Here is a 26923-nt window from a genome sequence, read left to right as displayed (position 1 = left end):
TTTTGCTGTTTTCTGCTGTCCACTAGAACGCTTACTGAAGATGTCCCTGGAGGACTTACGGGAATTCCTACAGGAGAGAATTGCTGCTTCTCTGCATTATGAAGATGATATTATTATTGAACAATTGCAAACGTCCATGACTGAATTGCGCAAAATGAAATTTGACCTTCCTCCCCCAGGTAGGCAGAGCATGAAAGCAGCATTAATTCCAGTTTTATTTCTACAGCCCACGGTAGGCCAAGCAGTCGAAATTAACTCCTTGGTGCCAGCACTAACCATATCTTTCAGGGCCAGAGCAATGCAATTTTTTCAGGATTCTTTTCTCTCTAAACAGCAGGAAAAGGCTAACTGCTGTGGCCTTTTGAATTGCAGGGGCAATTGTGTGACCCTAGATCTCTGTTCTGTTCAAGATCTCTTGGGTGCAAAGACAGAGTGAGTTGAGCAATGGTGGCTTTATGTCACTGTTATAATCTGAGACCAGACAGCTCCTAGGGAGAGATGTGGATTTTTCGGCAAAGCTCAGCAATAGGCATGCTGAGCTCTTTTGAAAATCTGGCTGATTATTTCAGTACTTAAATTGGAACATGAGCTCTTTTGAAAATCTGGCCCTATGTGCCATTTGTCATTAAAGTGATGTTTAACCCAAGTTGCATCACTCTGCTCCTCCTGAGTATTTTGTTGTTTTTCTGATTTGCAGAGTCTTTGCACGTTTTGAATTGAGCCAGATGTTGCAGCTGTGATCTGCGTGCGTTGTTTTGGTTACACAGATTTTCTGGGGATGTGAGCTTCCCAGCCACTGGCACTTCACAGGGCAAGGAGGGGCAATGTTGTGTTTCACATAGTGCAGGGGTTGCCATGGTAATTGCCCTCTTCAGGCTGTAGCATTGTATTCCAGGTGAGTGGTTAGATAGAGCCCCTTAGCATAAATTGAGATGGAATCTCAGTTGGCTATGGCTCCTGCTGTAGAAACACTTATCACAAAACCCCACCTGGCTAAGTACATGAATACAGCATGATTGCACTGAACTGTGAGTCTGCAGTTGTCTCTAAGTCTGTTTTGAGGGACTCTTGTGTCAGTCTGTAACTAGAGATTGGCTAAGGGGAACCAGGTTCTGCGACCTCAAATCAGGGTGGTTTGGAGCCAGTTTAACTTTTATGGGAACTCCTGTTTGGGACTGTGTGTATAATCAGACTAATAGACCCTGATCAGCTGACAACAAAACACACACATGGAAATGCTTTTCTTATATGGTAAGAGGGCATTAATTATTGAACATAATCATTGATTGATACCGGTAAAGAACTTTGAGCTCCTCAGAGAAAAGATTGCAAAACTTAAGGTTGAGATTGTCACTTTCCATACATGCTTGTGCAGGGGGATAAGAGAATATGATAGCTTCCCCTCTGCTCTGCTTTACAGGCTACCCAGGTTGCTGGTGTGTGCATAGAGGAGGGTGTGTTCCCCTTCTCTCCCCTCTCCTCACACACAGGTAGGCAAGGGGAGGAGGTAGTAGCACCCGACAAGAAACTAGCACACATGAATTTCCCTGTCGAATACAGGGAGACCCAGGAAAGGTACCGTGACAGGGCACCATTCCTTTGCCTGGCTGCCTCTGGACGGGTGCAGATGCACGCTGACCCATGCATCTTGCCCTGTGTAAAGATTTAGTCTTGCCTGAAATCTCACAACAAAGGTGTGAACAGCGAAGTATGTCCATTTTACAGTTAAACAGAGACAGGTTTAGTGACTTACCCAGAGCTGCACAATGAATAAAACCCAGGAGTCCCGACTCCCAGTGCCCACCTGCTTTGCTTTGCTTGTTTATACCGTAACAGTATCAGAAATGTCAAGTCTGGAGCATCCTGCTTTTGGGGGCTGACCTCTGAGAGGCCTCAGGGGGTGTCTTCTGTGAGCTCTACCTCACAAAAGATGTGAATCTTTAACAAAGGCCTCCTTTATCCAACTGGTTCATCACTGAAGTTAAAGTAGGTGCTAACAATAACACAATAAAATAAACCCAAACAGCCTGGAGGTGTGGAAATCCTCTCTTCTCTCAACCGCTCAGGCTTTTCACTCCTGGGGAAGCACTGTGGTGGTCAGACTGATAGGGCACTGGAAACCTGTGTTCTGTTACCATTCTGCCACTGACCGGCTCTGTGACCTTCAGCCAGTCATTTCCCCCGGTATCTGTTTAGTCTGTAAGATGTCCCAATGTACAGTAATCCACATTTTTAATAATTATATTGGGATGCTACCATTTCACTAGTTCTCCAGTCACCATCGAATCTTCCAGCTAGACAGGACCTGACTGTGTAATGTTAACAAAACAAGGAGAATAAAATGGTTTTTGTTCAACTGTTTTAGGCCGCCTTTATACGTCATAAAGAAGCAAAATCAGGACATACACCTAATTTTTCTCCTTTGCAGGTTTACTGTTAAGCATAAAAATCCAGCTATATAATTACAACACGGAATAGTAACATTTTAACGATCTAGTACTGACTCTGCTGGCCAGGTTCTCTCTCATTCAGCAAGGAGCCCCAGTTAAATCATTGTCCTCATTTATGGCTGCATTTGTGCTACTACTGATTTCATTAAGATGAAGAAGTGCTTGTGTGTGGAGATGAGAGCATGCAGTGAGAGAGGAGGGAACACTACCCTCTGAGTGAGGCACTATTGCACATGAGCAAGGAAGACAGCAGCAGGGCCATGATGAGCTACAAATTGGTTGACCATTTCTTATCTGCTTACGTACAGATTCAGACTGGGATTCCGGCACTGAAATGCCATTGAAATTTTGGCGCCTAACTACCTTTGGCAGCAATCCCAGCATCAGCCGTTAGTAAAATGAAAAATTTAAATGTTTATAAATGAAAGTCCTGCCTTAGATGGCAAACCTGCTAGAACAGGAGGCCAGTGAGCTTGGGGATCATGCTGGAGCTTCCCAGGTTGTCGGTGTGGCTAATGGCACCTCTCGTAGGTAGGCTAATGTGTGATCTCCATCTTTGTTTTTCAAACACCGTTTGCACTGAGTGACTAAAGCGTCCCCCTTTTGAAGGGCGGATGTTTGCTGGACACGGTTCAGATCCCTCCCAATGGCCTGTTTTGCTGGACTTGTTAAAGCACGCCTTGAAAGAGAGATTAATATGTGTGTTTTTTCCTTATAGCAAAACCTGAAGAATTCCCTAAGAAACCTTTGGGGCTGGAACTTTCTCTAAATCTCATGGCACTGAAACCTAGCATTGCAGTGAATGGCCAGAATAAGGCTGCCACTGACCTCGACCCTGACCTCGATACAAAGCTGTCCTCTCCAAACAACAGCCCTGCTCATCTGAATGAAACTACTGGTAACGCGAACATGGCAATAAACGAGAGGCTCCCTCCTCTGCAGCAGGATGGGCTTCCCTCACTGGCAGCAGCAACAGATGTGCATCAGCATCCATTTAAGGGCCACCAGCAATGCCAGGAGGAAAACCAGCATGGAGAAGAAAATCAGGTGGAGGCGCCAAAGAAAGTTGCTGGTGAAACCCCGTCACAAGAGCTGTCTCCTCCAGAGGAGAATGAGGTTCAGGCCCTCCCGGAGAGCCAGGATGCACCACCAGTGAGCAGGGAGTCTGTCTCACAAGAGAGTCCTCAGAGTCTCAGTGCAGGAAGTGGTAAAGAGGAACTGCAGGAACATAGCCCCTCCCCTGCTGTAGACAACACAAACCAGGCCACTCTCCACACAGCTCAGCTGCAGGCACCTCAGCAAGCACAACCCAAAGGGACAGCCATGGACAACTCTGCAGGGGACATTGCCACCCAGAGCCACAACCCCCAAGTAGACCTGCCTGTCCATCACAATAATATATTAGCAGGTCAGGAGTTGCCAAACCAAACGCCTTCTCTTCCCTCCCTTGCCGAACAAAGACCCTCAGACGCTTCTGTGCAAAATGTCTCGAGTCCTGAAGACACGAGTGCTATCACCTTCCCGGTGGATTTACTGACAGGGCTGCCTCCAGAGCAGCAGCACCGGCCTCCCAGTACAGACTCGCGCTCAGCACCAGAACAAAACCTTGCTTCTCCTTGTGATTTGTCAGAGAAAGTACAAGTGCCTGTCTTGTGTATGGAGAAGGCCCTTGATACTCTCTCTCTCCCTCTGCTGGATGGTAGACGACGGCCTTCTAACGTATCTCAGTATGACAACATATCTGAATTGGAGTACAGTGAGGATAACTCTTCTGGGCAGGTGCCCAGCATCGAGAAACTTAGCAGTGCAGTGCCACAGAACAAACCAGATTTAAAATCCTCGGTATCCAAGTCTGCATCTATGGGTGAGATTGCAGATCTGGGGATGCACTCAGAAGGGGGCATAGACTCAGCACAGCAGACAGTAGGACTGGGCCACTCAGCCTTCAACTCACTTCCTCATCAGAGACTGTCTGGTGGCAGCGGCAGTGTGCCAATCTTATCTATGCTTGACTCTGGGGCAGTTCAGCTGGCAGAGGGTCTACACGACCGATACTTGTCATCCCCGGCTTTACAGGGGCAGTGCACCCCCTATAAAATAGTTAAAACCACCACTCCGCTTCACGTGGCTCATGCTACCGAGCAGGACTGCTTGAACCAAAAAAAATAGCATTGCCTTTGCAAGAGGGCAGTCGTCATGTAGGTGCAGCCTTGATGGCAGCTGATGGAGGGGCAGAACTTGAGGTTGTGGCTGCCAACCAGTGTGCACAGAAATCATTAAATGCATTGAGAGAGCCACGTCCCTGTCTACCCCCAAAGCCAAAAATACCACCCAAGGTTGCCAAAGCCCATTCAGAGAACAGTTTCTATCCAGGCTGCCCTTCCACAATGCAAATGTCCAAGTCAGTGACATTTTAACAGGGGTAGGGGCACGGAGGGGAAACAAACAATATAATTACATTGTCTATCTAGTCATGAGACATCCTTATAAAGGTTTGCAACTAAAAGGCAACACAGCCCAGGGTAGAGATAACGGGAGATGATCCTGTGCTGAGCTGTGTTTGGTACGACTGCTTGGGGAGTCATGCAGGAGTTGGTACCGTGGCCAATAGACAATGTACTGGTGCCAGGAGGTGGTTAAAAAGTCTGTGGGGTTTTTTCCTGCGGACAAATCACAAAGTGCTTTCACTCCTGCTCACGTGTAGAGAGAGGCAAAGCTGGTTAATGTGCTAAATATTTTGACTGTTTTTTCTCTCATCGTTTTTATAAAACACAAGAGCTTGGCCTCATAAACCAGAGTTTACTTTCTGTTAAGGGGGGAATAGATACGATGCAGAGGGTTTTGAGCCGTTGTTACAACAGATAGAGATGCTGTGGGAAGACAGAGAGAGGGGCCTTCTTTACAAATAAGCACTTGGTCCGTGTGGCCAGTAGCATTTTTCCAATTGCCTTTGCAGCAATAGATTTTTCTGAAGTCCTAATAGCCAGCAGTCCTTCAAACAAGGCTATTGAGTATTCTTACCAGGAAAGCCAGCCTTCCATAAAGTCTATGCAACATCCAGCTTTATTCCAGAAATCCCGGTGAGCACTGCTCACGTCCCAGGGGAAAGACTGTGCATCTTTTCACCTCGAGTGCAATGGGGCAGTGTCATATGCCCATTTGTAGTTCTCTAGCTCTTTTCCATTTGCAGTGGGAGGTTTCCTGAAGAGAGGCTGAATGTTGTGTGCCAAAGCGCTCTTGTGTTCTCGGTGGGTTTGTTCTGGGCTGTAGCTAGGATTTATCAGAAAGCAAAGTTAACTTCTGATGCAAGCAGAAGGGAAGGTGGGAAAGGTGCGTGTGCCATGCTTCTCCACCAGCCTGCAGGTTTGTGCTGATCCACTAAATGTTTGTTCAGATTCCTTGAGTTCCTCATGTGAGAGGGATGGAAGAGCGAAGCAGAGCTACGATCAGTTTTCCAACCTGCCTGTCTGATCTTGTCCTTCTCTCCGTGAAGCCAGGACAGTGAGCAGGCTCGCTGCCTTAGGACTGACTGAAAGGAAAAGGAGGTCACTGCCTTGGTAACTTACCAATCAGTGCGTAGCAATCTAATAAACACAGGATGTATTCTTATTTGAGCAATGGAGGCAGTGCCCTGGCTGGTCTTTTGCTTTAGCTAGCAAGCCATGAGAGTGCAATAGGATTCGATCACTTCTCATCAAAATTCCAGAACCTACACTGGTCCCTGCTTTGAGCAATTGAAGTGTCAGTGTGAAAACCACACTGGAGTTAGAAAGGAAGGTGGACAAAGCTCTGAAAACCTTGGCTCTGCTCCTCCTCGAAATAGTCTGGCTCTAAATCAACAGAGTAAGAAGCTGCCAAGAGAAAAACTTGGCACAAAGATTCAGAAGAAGAGGTCTTTCCTGTAAAGCTTAAAGCCTGTGGTCCAGAAATGCAAATGTCTTGGCCTTAGAGAATGAAGAAAGTTGGGGCAGATTTCTTTAAAAGCAAGCTTACAGCTAATGGGAAAATATTCTGTAATTATGGAAAAATGCCAGTCCTGTTTTCTAGTTCAGAAGCCTGAATTACTGTAAGTACAGCATATAGAGCTCTAGGTATGGTTATTACATCCATGCTTTGTAATGAGGAACCTGATTCCACTTGATTCTGTAGAACTATATGCGATGCCTCGTTCAACAGCTTAGGATGCTTTGAGATCATACTTGAGGCAGGCCTATATATACACGTGTCCCCTGCACTCTGGCGAAAGGCTCCCTTAGGGAGTAGAAGTGTACTAAAAGTCTGGTCCAAAGTCCAAAGAAGTCAATGGAAAGACTCCCATTGACTTCCGTGGACTTTGGACCAGCTCCTAAAGGTGTGTCCTAGGCTTGGTCTACACTGGGGGGTGGAGGGAGAGAATCCAACCTAAGATACGCAACTTCAGCTATGAGAATAGTGTAGCTGAAGTTGACATATTTTAGGACGACTTACCTCGCATCCTCACGGCGCGGGGTTGATGGCCGCCGCTCCTCTGTCGACTCCGCTTATGCCTCTTGCTGCAGAGGAGTACAGGAGTCGACAGCAGAGTGATCGGGGATCGATTTTATTGCGTCTACACCAGACGTGATAAATCGAACCCCGATAGATCGATCGCTACCTGCCAGATCGGCGGGTAGTGTAGATGTACCCCTAGAGATTAAAGCCATAAAGGACATTCAGATCATCTAGTCTGATCTATGGCAATCATTTCACCCCTGAGCATCTGAGCAAGAAACAGCCAGCCAAGCAGATGAGAGAGGGAAAACGCTCGGAGCTGTCTCAGAGCTCTGGCACACCCTGTCCAGTGTCTCACCTCCAGCCATGGCCAATGCTTTAGAGGAAGGAGACCTAGGATACATTGCAGGTAGATTCCTTCCTGACACCCTCTAGGTGACCAGCTATGTATGGTGGTTTGAGGTTGATGTAGCTGACAGCTCTCTAAGGGAGCTCCCCATTTCTCCCAAGAGGTGGTCTGAGCACAGCACTGGCAGCCAGCAGCTCCTGTTCGAATTCCTGTTCTTTCACCAGCTTCCTCTCTGGCCTTGGGCAAGTTGTGTAACCTCTTTGCCTGTTCTCCCCATCTATGAAATGGGGGTAAGCCTACTGACTGTCCTATCTCACAGGGGTGCTGTGGGGATTAGTTGTAATGTTTTGTAAAGCGCTCGGAGAAGTGCTATATAAAGGCTAAGTATTATGATTCTCAGCCACCACAGCTCATTTTCAATTGTAGCGAAAAGGTGCTTTTGTTGCTTTTATTTTAGTGGTCCTTCCCCAATAACTGTGCAGTAGTTTGGAGAGTAACATATCTGAGTGTATTACACCTGGGCAGTATTTCAGCAGGATGTGCAATATCCTTTAATTTAGAACCGTGTGCATCCTCTTGAGCTCTAGAAGCCAGTGGGCAATGGAAATGTTAAAGTAGCTGCCATCTGCTGCTAGGCTTGGTTTCTGTATGCTGGGGTCCGTTCTCTCCTCCAAGCGCACATGTAACCTCCATTAATCTGGGCGGGAGTTGAGCTCACATGTGATAGGAGATTAGACCCCTTTACCTTCACTTTTCTGCTTGCCTGACCTTACTCGTTCTGGTCATTGTAGGTAATATGAGGTCAGAGATGGAGAGTATCTAGGTCCTCTTGTAAGACACACTTTTAATGGTGATTGTCTTTAGAACATTGAATAGCTGCCTAATGCACAATACTCACCACGAAGGCTAACATCTCCTGAACGCTGAATTCAGGATGCGTATCTCCTGCTCTCATGAAATCTCACTGGGGAGAGGGCAGCCAAGCTAATTCCAAGTGTATATTTTCCAAGAATTATTTGGGTTTTCCTGACCACCTGTCTCAGAAGTAGTAGCTGAAATATATATACAGTGTTCTCCTAAAAGAGGAGTCCAACTGGAAGCTTAGCACCTGTTCCAAAGTCTATTGAAGTCAGTAGAAAGACTCTTGTTGACTCCAGTGGACTTCGGTTCAGACTGCTAATGATCCCTGCAGCACTGTACAGCAAGTGGTTTAGGATCATCTTCCTCTTCAGTAATAAAAGTGCCATCATTGGAGGCCACAGGTCACACCACACCTTGCTCCTCCATTCGCTGAGCAGCTAGGTCCTTGAGTCCTCATTAAAGGTGATGGGGTAAGTGCCATCAGTCCCTAGAGTGTCTTGTCTTCGTTTGGGCAACCCTCACCCTGCTCCGAACTGGTTCATTTGCTGCCTTTTGGACTAAATCCAAAATGTGAGGAGAAGGCAAAGCCATTTGTGTAGTCTGGGACTGAGTGTATTTCTGAGGGGGAGCAAGGAGCTGCTGCTACAGCAATTAGACTCTTGCCTTTTTCCTTCGTCAGTGTCTTTGCACAGAGATTTTAATGGCCTAAACTGCGAGAGCCAGCTGCTGTGGGTGGGTCTCATTGGAGCAGGGCCTTGTTTATAGGCAGGCATATTACTTTTTTTGTTTGTGAAATGAACATTTTATATACAAATCAACTTAAATCTTTCCATTTCAATCTATTGTTGCAAATGATGATTTAAGCCTGTCAGGTTCAGGCATTCCCCCCCATCACTGTGGGGGCTTATTGTACTAACCAGTAACCCCTCCAACTCCCTTCAGTACTGTTCAGGTTCTTATACTGCCCCCATCATTGTGGTATCTGGGCTTGATAAGGAGCTGTGTGGTAGCAGAGATGGGAATGATCATGCCCAGCTTCACATGTGTGGAGGGAGTAGAGGCAAAGGCTCCAAGAGACAAGGAGGACTCATGTGGGGGGAACAAATTCCAAGATACTTCTACAAATAATGCATGGCTCCTAGGAGCGTTATTTCATGCCAACTCAGGAAAACAGCTTCCTCCCCCAAGGTAACTTTTACTTAGCCAAAATATATTTAGTTTTAAAAGAATGGGGTTTTTTTTGGTGGTTAGGCTGTTTTGTTTTGTTGGTGAACTAGCACTTTGAGCAGAGGCAGTGCAGCCCTGTGGCAGGAATGCAGCACCATCCCTTGTTGAAACTAACCTTTCTATTTCGGTGGACTAGAAACTGGTGTGTCGCTTTGAGAGATCTGCTACCATTGGCTTTTATTTTCAATTGCTGCTTTTGTTTACAACATGAAGATCTTTGTGATTCTTTCTAATGTACTGTTATTACTTTAAACCATTGTTATGTATGTGCTTTTTTTTTTTTTTTTTGGAAGGGAGTTTGAAAAGCAAAATGCTCCTTCCTTTTTTACGCTGATCCAAACAGACTGTACATAGTGTTCAATGCTGTGTTTTACATGGTTGTAATGATGACAGTTTAAGAAGTTTAGCATAAACAGCTGCAGAGTGTTTTTCTTCTGGGGCAACGAACTGCATCATCATCCTCCTCTTTCTCAAATCCACTGCAGTGGCTGCTTGTTCCATTGTGTCAGGGAGCTTAAGCTATGGGTTCGGTCTCCTTGGACTCCTGCTTTTATAGTGTAACTAAAACTGTATGTTGCCTGCTTGTCCCTGATGCAGTGTTAGTTGCTCAAGGGCCCTGTGTTCTGGATACAATTAGTGTAGTTGTGCAGAGCTGGAACTTTGAATGGCTGGGAACTGGCTACTCTCTGTGTTTCACTCAGCTGGAGTGTTTTCTCTCTTCACTCAGCATTCAGTGCTGGTGAGAGGGGCCTGAGTGACAGCCTGGAGCCTGATGTCTTGTCTCTACATAGCAAGAACGGGTACAGCAAAACTATGCAAAATCCTCCCATGCTGCCTCAGTCCTGTCCCTGGTCTGTTCATACAAGAAAGAAGGTGTGGGGGGAAGAGAAGAGATTTAAAGATGTTACCCGGAGTGTGGATCAGAAAGCCTGAGAGACATATGTGAAAGCCCTGTCCCCAACATGATTACAGAACTGTGCGCTTCCATCCCTGTTGACACTCAAATCTAACAGAGAAAGCTGTGGAGGTGGACTAGGCTTATTCAGTCCTTCAGCCTCACTATAGCTGAGAGGATGGAGGCACAGTTTTGCTTAGTACTATAGTCTAGAGAGGAAGGGGGGGGGGTGCGCCCTTTTTAAAACCTTCTTGGCTTGTTTTTTTCTTCTGCTCTTGCATGGCTCGTTGAAACTCTGCCCCTTCTCAAATGTAATGTAGTGGACAGCTGGCTTGATGCAGGTTCATGGTCTCATAAAAGCTGTAGCTTGTGATGTTTTGAACTATGGCCTATCTTTAACAGAGATGCAGGCACAGTGACCAGAGCTCCTGCCAGGCCCTGTGCCTTCTCCATGCCACAGCTCTGTCTTAAAGGAGAAGAGGGGGCTTGCTTAAGCAAACATCTTCCTGCACCAGTGCTACCTTGCAGTATAATGAAATACTTAAACCCTTTTCACTACTGGATTATAACAGGTGATTGTGACATCAATGGGAAATGATACGGGATCATATGCTGCAGTTAATACAGCACTGTCATGTACCGCACAGCTGAATGCAACTTCCTGTTCTCTGTACTTCAGCAAAGGCAGCTCCTGGAAGCACCTTAACCTCCCCTGGAGAAAAAATTCCTTTTTTTAGAAACTGTTTCAGACTGATCATCTCCTGTGAGAAGAGAGAATGTATCTACTTCACTGAAAGACAAGTGTTTTTCCCTGCTGCTCACCTACTGACCCAGCCCAACTTCCCCTTCCTAGGGTGTCTGATTGAATTTCCTCTCCTGCCTTTGGGTCCCACTAGAGCGTCCCTGCCCCTGCTGGAGCCTCTGTCAGGGCACAGGTTGATTTGAGAGTTGTGCCTGTGTTAATACTGGCTTTCCTCTCGAGGTTACAACACTAAGCTGCAAAGCATAGGCCTAGCTCCGCAGCAGCTCTGCAACATCTGCAGAAGGAACAGACCCATTTGAGCACAGTTCCATTAAGAATGAGGCAGAAGGGGGTCATGCCCATTGTCTGGCAGCCTGCATTGTAGGTTAGTGTGGCAGTGATTCTGTCAGCCCTGCTAAAGGGTTGGCACACTAGGCCTAAAGCTCACTGCTTCATGTGGCTAGAAAGTGCACTGGTACACACAAGTCCCTGGGGGAGTTTTCACACACTTTCTGCTGTTAGCAGCTTCAGAGTCGACAAAACCAACAAGAGAAAAGGAGCTCAGAGCAGCACATCAATATTTTATTCTGCAGAGCCCAGCTCTTTAAGTTTGCTTCCCCTGCCAATCCCCTCAGGGGAGCTGTAGAGGTCTCCTTGTCAAAAAAAAGAGCAAGGCCTTGCTCCGAAAGAGCTGTCCAGCACCTTGGGCAGTGCTGCTTGCCATCAGGCTCCCAGGGACAGAAACAAGGAAAAAACACCCCACGAGGCAAAGCTGGACTCGGGCATCTGGGGGCTTAGCCCCTTCCACTCTTCTCTAGACAAGGTCATGTCACTGGTTGGCTGCCCCAAGAGCTTCAGCTCCTCCTTGCTTCAAAGAAACAGGAGCCTGGCTTAGAGCAGGGCTGCCCCCCTCCCCCACAGCAATCAAGGGTTAGAGAGAGAGAGAGAGAGAGAGAGAGACTAGTGCAGCATGAGCAGCACCCCAGGGTACATAATGATTAAGATGAGCTTTACCAAAGTGGTGCAAACTGCCACTCCCACCAGTTCCTTTAGGGTATGTCAAAATTCCAGCCCATGGCCACCTGAGCGGCTAGCTGCCCTGGAGTATGTACCTAGGATCCTGGCTGGGATCATGTTCAGGGTGGTGAGGCCCCCACCTGCTGCAGCTTCATGTGTGCGAGCTCAAGCAGAGCATGTCACAGCTCTGTCTCCTTGAGCTGGAATCTACTTTCCACTTGTATTGTCGACCTATTTGTTTCTGCAGTTGTTGTTCAGGCAGTAGCCTCAAATCCAAGTAGCTGTATATTCCCCAAATGGTAAGAGTAGGGAGTAAAGGCTGCTGGCCATATCTGATACCAGTTAGAGCATAATTCTCTCAGACAAGTGCTATTACTAAGGTCTGTAACACCCCTTTTGAGTGCAGCTAGACCCATTAAATCAGCCATTTCACAGCTGAGTTGCCACCACTCATTACAAGTTTCAAATGGCTAAAAAAATTAACCTTGCACCTATGTGGAGAAGTGGGAGAAAAGCACAGAAGTGCAGGCCTAGAGCTGCCCCTCTGGAGGATCAATGTGGCTCTAAACAGACATTGCCAGCAGGTTTGATCATGGCCCAGGCCCTGGCAAGGCAGAGGAAACAGATCAATAGAAGATGATGCTGGGTGAGAGCCATTCATTGCAACTGCCCTGGACCAGCCTTAGAGGCACAGCCCCCTTCCCCTCTTCAAAGAAACCACCAAGCAACTGTTGCCAGACACCTAAACAGGCTGAGATGTGATTTAGACTCTAGTAATGAAGGGTTCTACCCCTCCACCAAGCTTAGTGGCATATTCCTGTTATAGCTCCCTACAGCTGAGCCATGTTGAAGCTGTGATGTGCAATAGATACTTTACAGCTCCCTTTTGTTTTTCCTCACCTCTAAGTGTGACATGGCTGCTTCAGGCCCAGAACTGCTCATGCTGTACCCCCAAGGCCTGGAGTCAGCTGGAAGCTTTAAGGGGCAGGAAGGAGGCAAATATCACACACACAGCAGCCCCTCCCCGACAAGCAGGGAATGACACCTGGGTGTAGGCACTGACTGAAAACCCATGCTCTAGGGCTGTAGTTCTCAACCAGGGGTACATCAACTCATCTAGCTTTCTAACAGGCTACAGAAAAAGCACTAGTGAAGTCAGTACAAACTAAAATGTCCTACAATAACTTGTTTATACTGTCTATACACTGAAATGTAAGTACAATATTTATATTCCATGGCACAGATGAGAAAGTAAGCAATTTTCAGTAATAGGTTGCTGTTTGCTTACAAAATCAGGCAAAAATACAAGTACTTCTCAAGTCAGGTAAAACGTGAGGGCACATAAGACAAATCAGACTCCTGGAAGGGGTACAGTAGTCTAGAAAGGTTGAGAGCCACTGCTCTAGTGTAAACTGCAGAACGCTGTGCAACATTACAGCCAACAGATGGCACCACATCCACACTAAGCCCTCTCTGATGCAGGAGCTCCCAGAACTATTCCATGCAGCACCACTGACCCCTGCAAAAACACCTGTCCCCTTCTTCCAGTCAGGTGCTGGCCATTTAGTGCACTAATTCTCCACCCCTTCCCTTTTAGAAATATGGGAAGGGCAGGGGGAGAGGTCCCCCTATGGACACACACACACACACACACACACCCCTTGTACTTGAGGACTGATGACCCCTGTCGTGTTGATGCATGAATGAGCTTTAGGTCTGAGACCTGCCCTTTAAGAGCGGAGGGGACATGCACCAATGAAGGCCTCATGGAACAAGCCCCAACCACACTCAAAACACAACTGGCTTGTCCAGTCCCATTCCTTACTGCCTTCGCTCACACTTCAGAGGAGATCCAGACCAACTATGCTCATTAGAAAGCTGGTGAGAGCTGTAAGAGCAGGGGTAAGCCCCTGGAGGTCTCAGCCAAGTCCAGCTCAGGGGAGCAGCTTCTGGGGCTGGCAGCACAGAGCAGATCCACACTGTATAAACATTGGTGCCTATGTACAGTAGGAGCTAGACTATCACAGAAGCAGGTTCTCAGCTAGGGTAAGGATCCTCCATCCTTCTCAATGGGAGCAGCTTGGCATAGAGCTCTCATAAAAGCCTAGGCCCGGGTCCCGCTGTTCCAGGTGTTAGCCACCCTACAAAATGCTGCAGGAAATAGCCCTCAGCCACTCTAGGTTTAGATTGTAAAGTCTCCCCCTCCTAAGTAAGGTGTTGCAGGGAGGAAGCTCCCAGCCACACAGGTTCTGCCCATGCTAGGGGTCAAACTCTGCTAGAGGCCAGTGTTCAACCGTGGTTGGCCAACAGAGGCATGTTCCATGCTATTGCAATTGGAGCCTCGGTTCCCTGCTCTAGCTCTGGGAAAAAGCCATCCCTTCTACTGGCCGGAGCACTCGAGGGTTCCTGCCGTGGCTCACACCAGAGGTGTTGAACCGGCCTCAGCAATGAGGAGAAACAGAACAGATATGAGAGGTCTGGTCTTACCTTGACGATGAGTCTCTATGTGTTTCTCATAGGCTCCCTGCAGTCTAGGACACAGCAGCAGCAGAACCAAATGCTGTTGAGCCCCATCAGCCCATGCTGCTCCCCCCTTGCCACCTCAGCCTGCCCCGCCCACAGTTGCTATGAGCTTATTGAGTGCAGCCTTCCACCCTCATAAATCAATGAGTCAGCACTAAATAATTGATGCTAAGTGGAGTCTGGAGTGGAGCCAAGCTAGAAAGCAAAGCTTTGGGCTATGTCAGGCTCCAGAGGCTGGGCCTGCCTCAGGGAAAGGAAGGGCAGTTCCGCATCCCCGTCCACCTGGCCAGAATAGGTTGCACAGTCATTGGCTTCTGCAGCCTGCTTGAACCCTGCAAATGGAAGGGGGACATGTGGCACAGCAGGGGTCAATAGGCAGAAGGGGGCACTGCAGAGGTATACAGAGGCCTAGGAGAGGGATGCTAGGTAAAGAAGCCCTTTGAAGGCTGCATGGAGGTAGCACCTCAGTATTGGTCTCTGTTTCTCAGGCTCAGACTCAGAATATCAGGGTTGGAAGGGACCTCAGGAGGTCATCTAGTCCAACCCCCTGCTCAAAGCAGGCCCAATCCCCAGACAGATTTTTGCCTAGATTCCTAAATGGCCCCCTCAAGGATTGAACTCGCAACCCAGGGTTTAGCAGGCCAATGCTCAAGCCACTGAGTTATCCCTCCCCACTTTGGGAGCTCCTACCCACCAGCTCTTTTCCAGAGCCAGGTGGATGCTCCCGGCTGCCACAGACAAAGCACTGAGTATTGGGGCTCCTTCCCTGCTCTTGTGAGCTTTTTGGGGCAGGGCCCATCTCTCACTCTGGGCATGGATAATGCCTAGTACAATGGAGATCTGATCTCCATTGGAGTCTCTAGACGCTGCTGTCATACCAACAACCAACCTGGCAGGCAACCCTGCTGAAAGCAAGTCTCAGCCAAATGGGTCCAGGGTGCATGCCTGGGGCCACTGGGCATGGTACACAAAACACTGGGAAATGCACTGTTCTTAGGCCTTGTCTTTTGTGCTGGATGGATGTTCCTGCCAAGGTTCCATGAGTCAGTGCCTGAGCAGGTGCTGAACAAAGCAGCTTGTAGCTACAGAGGGGCTCTGACATTAGATCAGATAGCTCCACAGGACAGCAAGCTGCACCAGAAGCGAGTGCACGTGCATTTCCTGTCACTGCCCTTCCTCTTGCCTCAGGACTGCACTGGAGAGAAGACTTTGTCCCAGTTCAATAACCATTCCAGCTCCAAAGATCAATCAGACCCTTCCACAGCTAGAGGTGAAATCCTGGGTCAAAATGCTTTTCCACAACCCGTTCTGTCTGTGCGTGCCAGGCCTGCGTGCACTAGGATGACGGGAGATACCTCCTCGAGGTGTAAATGAAGCCACTGCAGTTCACTGGCTGCGAGAACAAAGAGTCCCAAACCCACAGGCTCCCCATGTCTCCTGCCAGTAACCAGTTGCAGGAGCCTGAGATTAGCTCTGTCAGAGCTTTCTTCTGAGTCACAGCAGCCTGTATTTCAGCAAAGTGCAGCGCATCACCCGTCTCCCCTCGGCATGATGCGACCATGCTTTCTCCAGCAAACACCCTGATAAAGATCACCAGGTTGAGCAACCATCCGTCTACACCCCTATCTCATGACCGCAGCTGCACTCCACAGAAACACCACAGCTCACAGAAGCGAGGTTCAAAGCCAGAGGGGTCAGGGCAGGGCGTTTGCACTGCAGGGCTGTAAGATATACAACCTGTGAGCACCGCAGCTCAGGCTGGGCCCACCTTGGACTGCGGTCTAAGCCTTCCTGTCATGGCCAGTCTTGTTCTAACAGCGAGCCTTGCTGCACACCAGCCTGAGCAACACAGCCCTGGAGTAAGCAATCCTGAGGGCCAACTGCCTCTCCACACCACCAGTAGGTCTCTGTGGTTCAGACACAGCAACGAACTCCATGTCAAATGGCCACAGGTTTCCCTGCACCCAGGGATTCCTGGGATATAACCATAAGCTAGGCTTCCATGTGCAAGAAGGAGAATGAGTCGAGGCTACCCAGTCCAGCAGAGGTGCAGGTTCCCAGGTGCACAGAGCTCTGTGGGGCCCCGCTTCAGTATATACACACCTTGCACCATCACCCAGAGTGGAGACTTCGTAGACTTTGCTACATCCCATCCCAAGTCCTTGCAGCTGCTCTCCAAGGGGTCTGCACACAATATATTGAGTTGTAAGGTGGGACCCAAGTCTGTCAGGCTTCTGAGGGCCCAAGCTGACCCAGGAAGTCACAGTTCCACCTTGAACTCACTCTCCTTGGGTAACCCCTCTGCACCAGCATTCACCCCCCTCTGAACCTCCATTGCTCCAAACTCCCCAGCCCAGCATCAGCAGGGTAAAACAAATGGCTAATTAGTCATCACCCCAACTCCTCCGACCCAGTGTTGAGGAAACAAGAACCAGACAAACCAGAGCACATTTCCCTGGGAGTCTGTCTCTGCTCACACTCAAGAGAGGACAGAAGGCCCTGATTTGGCCTGTAGCAACCTAAGGCTGTCCAGTAACACAGGGTACAATGCAGGCATCCCATGCACCTGGAATGGCCCCACAATCTCATTCCCTGCGGCCTTGCGGCCTTGGTGGAGACAATATGATGGGCTAGTGTGTGTCATTCCCCCTTTGCACATGGGAGTGGTGGGGAATAATTCCTAGACGATTAGTAAACCCCCTTTACCCCCCTCCCTCCCAGCCTCATTAACTTGGGACACCATGAAAAATACACACACTCTAAAAACACCACTGCTTTTTAATCCCCTACAGTCCTTGCCCAGTCCAAGCACTGCTGCCACCATCCATCCCTCCCCTGCAGGGAATTACTGGCGCCACTGCCAGCGTCCCTGTGAAATGCAAAGCGAGCCCAGAAACAGCACAGCTCAGCACAATTCCATTTCCAGAAAGACTGTAGCTCAGAGACAGAGCCGGACAATATCCCGCTATTGGTAGAAACTCTCTCACTGACTTCAAATGGCTTTGGAGCAAGCCCAGAGTGAGGAGTGCTCCTGTGACCAGCATCAAAGCTGCAGGACTCCATGACAGCTGCATTTGTGACTTCCCAGAGCCATCTGCCATTCAAGCTGGTTTTGAAGCATGGCGCTTTAGCTCATCCTGTCCATACTGGGGGGGGCTTGGTTAAAATCAGGTAAGATTTCACTCTGATGGGCAGGATTCCTACAACATCAGCTGGCACAAATGCCAGAGAGCATCGCACACGCACCAGCTTGGGCTTTGACATGGGCTGGTCACTGACGACAGCAGACTTCTCTTTTGAAGGCGTTAAACCTTCGATACAGAGGTTGGGAATAATTTTAAGACGACACATGCCACTTCTTCCTTTTCTTATCAAAGTTTGGTCCGAATCCTGGCAACTGTTAATTTCTCTCTACAAAAGGAAGCCAGTCTTTTGAGACAAACCACAGTCTGGTTGTTAAGGCACTCGTCGGGGCCTCGGGAGACCCAGGTTCCAATTCCCAGCTCTGCCAATGACCTGTTGGGTGTCCTAGGGTGAATCACTCTACATCCATTTCCACTTCCACCCTTTGTCTTGTCTGGTTAGTCTATAAGCATTTCAGGGTTCGGGGGCCTTGGACACAGCTTCTGTATCTGTGTCTGCACAGCATTCAGGAGGTGTGATTGCCACACGTGGGCACACTATCACACAAGCAACAAAACGGAGGATATACAATGCAGCAGTGCTAGCATCCCTTTGATTAACGGACGTGAAACATGGAGAGTTAACCACAGACACATTAAGCAACTTGAAATATTTCCCATGTCCTGTCTCCGTTTTAGTCGGAAGATCCACTGGCAAGACAAAGTCTCCGATGTTAACATCCTGAAAAAAGGCAAAAATAACCAGCATTGAGGCAACATTCAGCAAAGCTCTTCTTAGATGGACAGGTCACGTAGTCAGACTGGGCAACGACAGACTCCTGAAAAAAGTTTTCCCTGGTGAGCTGAAACTCGGAAAGCACAGCAGGACAACGAAAAGGCTTCAGACACCCCCGTAAGCAGAATCTCACTTCATGCAGCCTAAATACCGATTACTTCAAAGACAGGCCCAGACAGATCTGACTGGAGAGCAACTATCAATAAAGGCTTTAAACACTTTGAGGAAGGCAGATGTGAAAAATGGATTAAAAAAAAAAAGGGCCAACCTCATGCCAAGTCTTCAATGGGAGCCTACGTATTCCTGCATAATCTCTGTCTGCCACTTTCCTCCTCACCCATCGGACTCCTCAGCCACATGGGAACACGAGTGATGCCATGACATCATCTATACGATGGGCAGACACACAGACATACTGTGCTAGCTTTAATCCTGCTGGCAAAGCTAAAAATAGCAGTGAAGTTGTGACAGTGGCTGTGGCATGGGCTAGTTACCCGAGCACAATACTGCCTGGGATCCGGGGTACACTGACTAGCCTGTGCAGCTATGGCATCACTGCTATTTTTAGCTGCACTAGCTAGATGAAAGCTTGCTGGTGCCTGTTCTGAGTGCTCGCAGACACAGCCTGTGTTTGTACGGCACCCCGCAGAATAGGGCCCTCAGGGCTCGGATTCAGTCAGTCGGGTGTACCGGTTCCTTGCTGAAGCTGCTTCCGTGTAATATCGAATCTCCACTTTCATTTGAAAACATGGCAACCATAAAATCTAGAGATTTAAAGAACACCCCCAAGTCATGACTCAAACGTAACAGATGCAGAGAGGTCTGTGAGTGTGCTGAGCACTCAGAGGTGTCAACTGCCCCTATCATCTCAGCAAGGAGTTAACTGAGATACTCAATGGTGATAATTTAGGGTATCTACAGAGCAAAGAAAAGCCTGCGGCACCAAGTCACAGTTAGCTCAGGCTCGCTGGGCTAGGGCTATGGGGTTAAAAACAGCAGCATACATATTTGGACTCGGCTGGAGCCTGCGCTCTTAAGCCCAGCGAGAGGGGAGGGTCTCAGGGCTCAGGCTCCAGCCTGACTGGAATGTCAACACTGCTACTGACCCACACTCAGACTCGGTGCCACAGGTTTTTCTTTGCAGTGTAGATATACCCGCCAATGTCAGCATTGTTTCCTTTCACTCCTCACAGCTCTGCACAATTTACGGTACGTGATGGCTCCTTCTGGCAACTGACATGGGTGAAGCTTATTTTGCGGGCGGAGCATGGAAGAGCACCACCACTTCATCCCCCGCCCGCAATGCCAATAGGGCCCTTTATGCACTCATGGAATTTAAGATCTCATCTCATCCACTCCCGAGTGCCTCATAGCACCAGCTGAATCCCCTGCTGGGAGGACTGGCTCAGTGATGCACAACCACTGACAAACTAGGCAGACACCCTGCCTGGGTCCAGTCCCAAAGGGCACACACGGCAGCTGCCCGTAGCACACACCCAGCTTTATCAGAGGTGATGCAAATCCAGCAGGCACGCTGATGGGACAAGCAGGTGACCAGGAAAACTTAATAAAAGCACTTTAAGACAAAATGTAATAAATTTTTCAATGCATCGCTTGGGTTTGTTCAACACTGGAGCAGCTACAACCCCCCTTGCCACATAAAGCCACATTAAGTGCCTGTGGACATCTGACCTTTAACCTTGTCAGTGGTTGCTGCGCAACTGGTTTGGGTCTTGCGAGGAGCTTTAGTACGGTAAGTAGATTCCTTGTGCTCTTGATTCACCTGTAATTAGCCACACTAGATATAGTCACAGATTTACGTACACGTGCAATATACATGACTGCCACAAGATCCAAGCTGTACAGGCATAGCGGGGTCACAATTAGCCAGCTGCTGCCAAAGAGGAGGCTAGCAGTGAACAGACGCAGACACATCTATGGCAGAGGGGCCCCATCCTGCCTCCAGAACATACAAATATTTCAAAACAGTCACATGGACAAAACCAGCCCCATCCCAGGCAAGAGCAGCTGAAAGTGGCCAAATCAATGAGCTGACAGTATATACAATTATTCTCTCATGACTCTTTCCCTCCCCTGCTCCCAAAAATGACACTTTGGGGAATGGAAACAGCTCCTACTGTTCGAAAGTGTCCACGCAGGAGAAATCAAATCACAGCAACAGAAAGCAACACACAGTAAATCCTGGTGCTGGCTCAGAAAAACACCAGGCTTTGAATTCACATCAAATGCGACCCCACTCTCTACCCACCAGGTGCAGAGCTGTGATTTATATACAAGCTTTCTCAGCCCCACAGAAATATAACATGGCACATGTTGACAGGCATCGTTCCCCCATCACTCTGAGGGCAGACCCAGGCATGCAGTGAACTCCCACCAGACTAAACCTCAGCTCCTTGTAAAGACATTCACTGGACTCTTCCTACTTCCTAGGAAGGGTCAAGAGAGAGCAGCATTATAGAAGTGATGGTGGTTACAAAGACAACTTCCTGTCTTCAGAGCAGCATACACCTCACAAAACATGATCAGAGCAAACCAACCCATGGGAACTGGGGACTTTCAGTTAGTGTACGACCTACTATAAACAGAGCATCTCCATATTTTATCTTCAAATCCCAACCTCGCCCCAACCATCTTTCCAGAAAATCACCAAGGCCCTTTGGGCACAGAATGACCATCCTAATTCTCTCTCCGCTATAGGCTTGCAGTAACCCTGGACAGGACCTTTCTGGTGGGGAGCTTTGAAGAGGTTTTTTCTCTCTGGAGACTAAGGGATAGTCATACTGGCCCTCACACCACATGGCCTTTTCTAAAATCAAGATGCCCCATATCTCCAGGACAAACACAGACAGGTTCCAGAAGAGATGGGCTATGCTCAGCTGAGCCACCTTCAAATCAGCTGGCTTCCAATAGAACCTCAACCAATCAAGAAGGCAATTCACCCCCCGACACACTTTCCACACCCTCCACCCACAAAAACCAGCAGCAGCAGCCACCTCTGAAGTAGGACAGAGCCACAGAGACCATTTGTGGAGACCATCAAATAATAATTTACTGTGATTCAATCTGTGGCTTTGTACAGTTGCTGGGAGAGGAGGAGACAAGGAGGGGGGGGAAAAGTCGCTTGTCATTCAGGCCTTGATGAAGTTTGAGACAGTCCATGCAGGGCTCAAGATACCCTCCTCCTGGTCTCCCTCCTCCCCCATACTCCTCTCCCGAATCCGTTTGCTGCTTCTTTTGTTTCACCTCTGTCCGTGTGCTCCGCACAGTGGAAACCCCTCCAAGTCACGGTCCGGTCAACTGAAATGAGAAGGGGGAGGAGGAACTAGAATCAGCAGCTATCCTTATGCTACCCTTCGCTAGTCGCTACCCGGCCCTTCAGTTCCCACTGCCTCCTGCAGAGGGAACTCAAAATGGTACACAGGGCTTGGGAGAACATGTTCATTTTTGAGAGTTTAAGCCCCCGCTCGGCAAAGTACATGCTTGACCTTAAACATGCACTAAGAGAGACACTTTGCTGAACAGGGCTTTAGGCTGGGATTTGAGTACCTAACTCCCTTAGGCACCTTTCAAGACTCCAGCCTTTATGGATAAGGGGCATTTTAACATCGATGAGGAGCATGCTGGTGCTGCACCCTTGCAGGGCACATTCCACCCACAAATCTCCACCTATTGGACGAAGGTGGGAAAATATCAGCATCTCCTCTCCCAGATGGAGCACAGGCAAGGCAAACCTTTTATATTGCTGGCTAAAAGATTCACAGCTGGGTGCCAAAGAGAAGCTGAGCACATGCAGCTCCCTGGGCTTCAGGGGGGATTGTGGGTGCTCAGCGCCTCTGACAAATCAGATCCCACAGTGAGGTAAGAGCAGAGTCAGGAATCGAACCCAGGCATCTCGACTCCCAGGCCCCATCTGCCCCCAGCCACCAATACATCTTTGCCTCTCTTTTCCCGGCACTTCTGATTTACTCCCCCTCTACTCTTGGCCTTTACCAGATACTGCATCTAAAGGGAGCTGAGCACCCTAGCGCCGAGTTTCTAATTCCTTCCTTGGCCACTGATTAATGGCACCATGGATAAGTCCCTTCACCGCTCTGTACCTCAGTTTAATCATAAAAATGGGTGCACTGCCCCGATCTACATCACAGGGGCACTGCAAGGTTCACTGATAAAACAGCTCTGATTTTACTCCCCTGCTGTTGGTCACGGCTGCTGCGCTGAATTATGCAATTCCCTGGAACATTTTGGCGAAGTGTGTCAGAAAGACGCTCTCCCAGTTAAAAGCTGTATTGTGGTTTGCAATGCAAATAAATACAGATAAAGAGGCTCCACTTTCCTCCACGTAGAGAAAAAGCTGGACAGACACCCTGCAGCATCGTGTGGATTTCTGCTGTCTGCCCGGTATTTAAGTATCAGTTTTCTGTCATTGCAGGGAAATGGTAAAGGCTCTTCATTGCTACTGGGATGTGGGGAACTCACAGAATAGTTAGATCAAAACATTTTCAAGGCCCCTTTGGAAAGATTGTCCATATCAGTGACAGATGCCAGCCCCAATCCTGCTTCGGCAGCACAATGCCCCCTGGTAAGGCAGAAGGGAATGGTAGTTTAAGGAGATGTTTGGAGCTGTGTGTGTGCTTTCAGCTGAAAACGATCACCGCCAGAGCAGGAAACGAGCCCCACCACTCGTATCCCCATCCGGAGGAAATGCTTCCGAACATCTGGATTATCTGAACATCTGGAAACCTCCCATAACAAAGCACGAGGATCAGTCCCACTGGGAGATCCCATCCAGGATCCACTTTCCTCTCAGCAGAGAGCCATGAGGCGGGGCCCTCCACTACTTTTGTTTAAAGAGAGAGAATGTGGTGGTGGTGGTGGTGAGGGGGGGTGGCCTTGGGGAAGAGCTCTGCTGAGCTCACAGCCTTGCCAGAGGCGGTGCTTCGAGATAAAATGGAGGAAGACAGCTGCCGCTCTTTAGCAGAGTTCCTGGAACTGGATAATCCCAGCTTTTCCCCTGGGAATTTAGAACCTGTTAAAGGAGATGGAGGAACAGCTCTGGTGCCTGGAGTCCTCTGTTCTCCAGGGAAAAGGCTCATCAGGGGCAGCAGCAGTGCACACTTCCCTGACTAGCACACTTCAGCCCCAGCCCTTTGGGGATAGGGGCTAGTTCAGTTTCTCTGGCTCATCCAGCCCTTGCTCTCTCTGCTGACACTGCTACAAGAGAGCCTCATTACTACGGTAGTTTTGGTGACATGGAAAGCTGGCCAGTGAGAAGTGGACAAAAGCCACCACACTCATTCCATGCTGGCCATGAGAGAGCTGATAGCAACCTTTGCTCGCTGCCATCCGGGGCCGGATTCCACAGGACCCTTTTACTTAATCAAAAGTTTAAAAAAAGAAAGCCAGACATCCAACTTTGGCTCTGACTAGTATGATGTATAAAGCCAAACAGCCCTTTCATGAGACTGTTTGCAGCATGTCTACACTGGAGCTAGGGAGGTAAATTCCCGCCCTAGATGTGAGGGGGAGGGAATTCCTTTACTGGACCAACCTCTGCTGGTGCCAGAGACAAGCTCTTGAGCTCCACAGCCCTTGTCTCTTTCTCCAAAAGAAGTTGGTCCAATAAGAGAGAGAGAGAGAGCGCGCGTGCACATGAGCGCCTCTCACCCACCTTGTCTCCCTCACACACTGGGACCAACACGGGTACAACAGCCCTGCAAACAACTTCGAATCAGAAATGGAATCCCAGCCCCACTTATCCAGACTGCTGTAGGGAGAGGGGGTACATGGGAATCACAGAGCTGCCCACTCCCTTCACCTCCCCGCTGTTGCCACGGGGTGGGTGGGTGGCTGGGTGTGTAATGGAACCTGGCTTCATTTGCAGCTAGAATTGGGCACGCGCGCGTGTGTGCGCGCCAATTATTTTCCATGGGAAATTTTGAAAAAATTGAGGTTTCCCCCTCCCTTTTAACGAAAAACAAAAAATAGAGAAAAAATACATCTTTAGTAAAAATTTGTCAGTTTTTGTGTTTTAAAACTGACAATCTTTACCAAAAAAAATTCTGCTTTTTTAAAAGAAAATTGTTCAGTTTTTCATAAACAAACAGAAACCACCAGAAAATGTTGACCAAAGCAAGGGTTTTCTGAGGAAATGTTTGTTTTGGCCGATAGGCTGTTTTTTTTGTTGTTGGGGGAAAAAAGGGTTCAATGAAATCATTTCAACCTGCTTTATTTGCAGCCTGGTACATTGTCAATGCAGCCAGCCTCTGGCAACGGCTGGCTGCAGCCCACACCCATCTCTGGCGCACCCCTCTCCCTCCCACTGGGCTCACCTTGGTCATGATATCACACATTTACAATTCATGCAGCCTGGGCCACTTTCATCCGGTGGATTCAGCTTGCGTAGTTTGTGCTGCCGAATCTCCCGCACTAAGGTATAGAAGGCGTCTTCAACACCCTGGAAGAGAGGCACAACATTCTGCTCAAAGAACGCCACAGCCGCTCAGAAAAAGGGTGGAGGTGGGGGCAGATGGATCTAGAGGACCACTAGGAGTCCCCTGCAGAGAACTGCATAGTGTAGTTCAAGTGGGTTTTGACTCGAGTTAAAGGGATGAAACTGCAAAGAAATCACGGAGGAATCCCAGGAAATGGTTCCTCCTGGCAAAATGTGGCACAAAACTACCAGGCTACCAAAGGAAATGGAGGCTCCATCTCTAGGGACACCTAAAACGAGACTGGACATCCCACTAGAAACTGTACATGAACTAACAGCCCTGGACCGACTGCCTTTTTCCCCATCTCTAACCTTCCAAACCAGGGGCACCCCCCCCAGAACCCGCACCCATACGTAACGAGTGCCCATCCCATAGACAGCAGGATGAGGAGCTTAGCAAAACAACTCAGGATTAGATAGCTAAGCAGTGAATGTAAAGACTAGCCCACAGCCCTGCAGAAAGCTGTGTTTCAATTCAGTAGACATCAACGCCCTTCTGTTGAACATCCAGCCCCTTAACACACCTCTCGCCCCCCGAGGCACACACATGGGGAAACTCAGGAGCAAACCACATTGGGCCAAGGAGCACAAACTCCTGTCCCTCCCTCCGGATTGAACCAGAAGCCAGGACTCAGCCATGAACTGGGTTTGGTTAACACATTCTCTTATATTTCAGTGTGGGGCTGGGCATGCACTCATCTGTAGCACAAACCCGAGAGGATCCTCTTCTTGTTCTGTGCTAGCCCCTGTGGGCTTGCAATCAAGAGCTGTTTAGTATCAGAGGGGTAGCCATGTTAGTCTGGATCTGTAAAAGCAGCAAAGAATCCTGTGGCACCTTATAGACTAACAGACGTTTTGGAGCATGAGCTTTCGTGGGTGAATACCCACTTCCTCAGATGCATGAGCTGTTTGTTATAGGTGCCCTCTCGCCCTTCTGCAGCCACTTCTTGGGCGTTTTCCTCACAACCAGGCAGACTGATCCAACAGGCATTATGGGGCCATGCAGCATGGCCCCAAAAGAGACCAGCAGCAGAGGCTACAGGACCAAAGGGAATGAAGATCAAGGTGCAATTTAAAATCATATGGGGCTGCAGGCGTTCATTAACTCTATGGACTTTATGTACCACATAGCCCTCCCTACACCCCAAGTGACCCACTCGGAGCTGTGCAAGCCTGTGATGTAGCCCTCCCTACAGCAAGGAGAGACAGCTCTTCTCTAGGGCGATGGGATAACCCCTGTATACGTGTGTGTGTGTGTGTGTGTGTGTGTGTGTCTCTATACATATGTCTGCAGGGTCAGTGACCCGAGAATACACCTAAGGATGAAGAGTTAGGAGATGAACACAGGGAAGCTGCACAAAGGTGCATTTGAAACAATCTGCTGCCAATGCCAGCCTAGGACACGCCCAACTGCAGCACGTGGGTGCCTTTTAAACCCTTTTTTTGTAATCCTTCCCATGAGTTCGGTGCTGGTCAAATGTCGCAGATCAAGGCCCCTGAAGGACAAAGTCCTCCCTCTGTCCAAAGGGCAACCAACATCCCTACAACCCTCTGCCAGCATGTCTCAGCCCTGACCTGCGGGGACCTAGCAGCAAGAAGACCTATTCAATCCCAGACTCTCTGCCGAGACTACCAACAAGAGCTCCCATTAATGCCAATCGAGGAAGTGCTCTGGAGGGGCGGACTGATTCAACACAGGCTACCCTATGGCCACCCCTTTCCAGCCTGTGCTTTAAATTCCATCTCCTCCAGAGCTCACATACAGGGCAAGCCCCCACTGCGCGGGAGACTCGACCAGCTCACTGGAATAGGGAGAGGAATTCTCTGCTGGAACATTCAGCCTTGAGGCGGCAACTGACTCCTCCGACCATGGGCATTTCTCCCCTTCAATCTACACAGCACGCAACCGCCACAATAATTCACTGGTCGCCTCTGCCATCTCCAGGCACTGGCACCGAGA

General features: G+C 48.8%; 2 protein-coding genes across 5 annotated transcripts in view; one reads left to right on the top strand and one right to left on the bottom strand.

The window, feature by feature from the left end:
* LOC115650561 (USP6 N-terminal-like protein) overlaps positions 1–9774 on the top strand; it is a 206900-nt gene extending 197126 nt beyond the window's left edge. Inside the window, 3 exon segments of the mRNA XM_030560713.1 lie at positions 27–179; positions 3169–4611; positions 4614–9774. Of these exon segments, the coding sequence (XP_030416573.1) occupies positions 27–179; positions 3169–4611; positions 4614–4867 (1850 nt within the window). The 3' untranslated portion in view covers positions 4868–9774.
* Positions 9775–21496: 11722 nt separating this feature from the next.
* Positions 21497–26923, bottom strand: part of HRAS (HRas proto-oncogene, GTPase) — a 77080-nt gene continuing 71653 nt past the window's right edge. For all 4 annotated transcript variants that reach the window (XM_030560709.1, XM_030560708.1, XM_030560711.1 and 1 more), the window contains 2 exons: positions 24803–24927; positions 21497–21770 (listed from right to left, as the gene is read on the bottom strand). In XM_030560709.1, coding sequence (XP_030416569.1) covers positions 24808–24927 — 120 coding nt within the window. In that variant the 3' untranslated portion in view covers positions 21497–21770; positions 24803–24807. The remainder of the gene's footprint in view (positions 21771–24802; positions 24928–26923) is intronic.

The sequence above is a fragment of the Gopherus evgoodei genome, chromosome 4 (assembly GCF_007399415.2).
Source record: "Gopherus evgoodei ecotype Sinaloan lineage chromosome 4, rGopEvg1_v1.p, whole genome shotgun sequence".
Taxonomy (NCBI): Eukaryota; Metazoa; Chordata; order Testudines; family Testudinidae; genus Gopherus; species Gopherus evgoodei.
The sequence above is the reverse complement of the archived record's forward strand: the minus strand, read 5'-3'. Positions and strand labels throughout refer to the sequence as shown.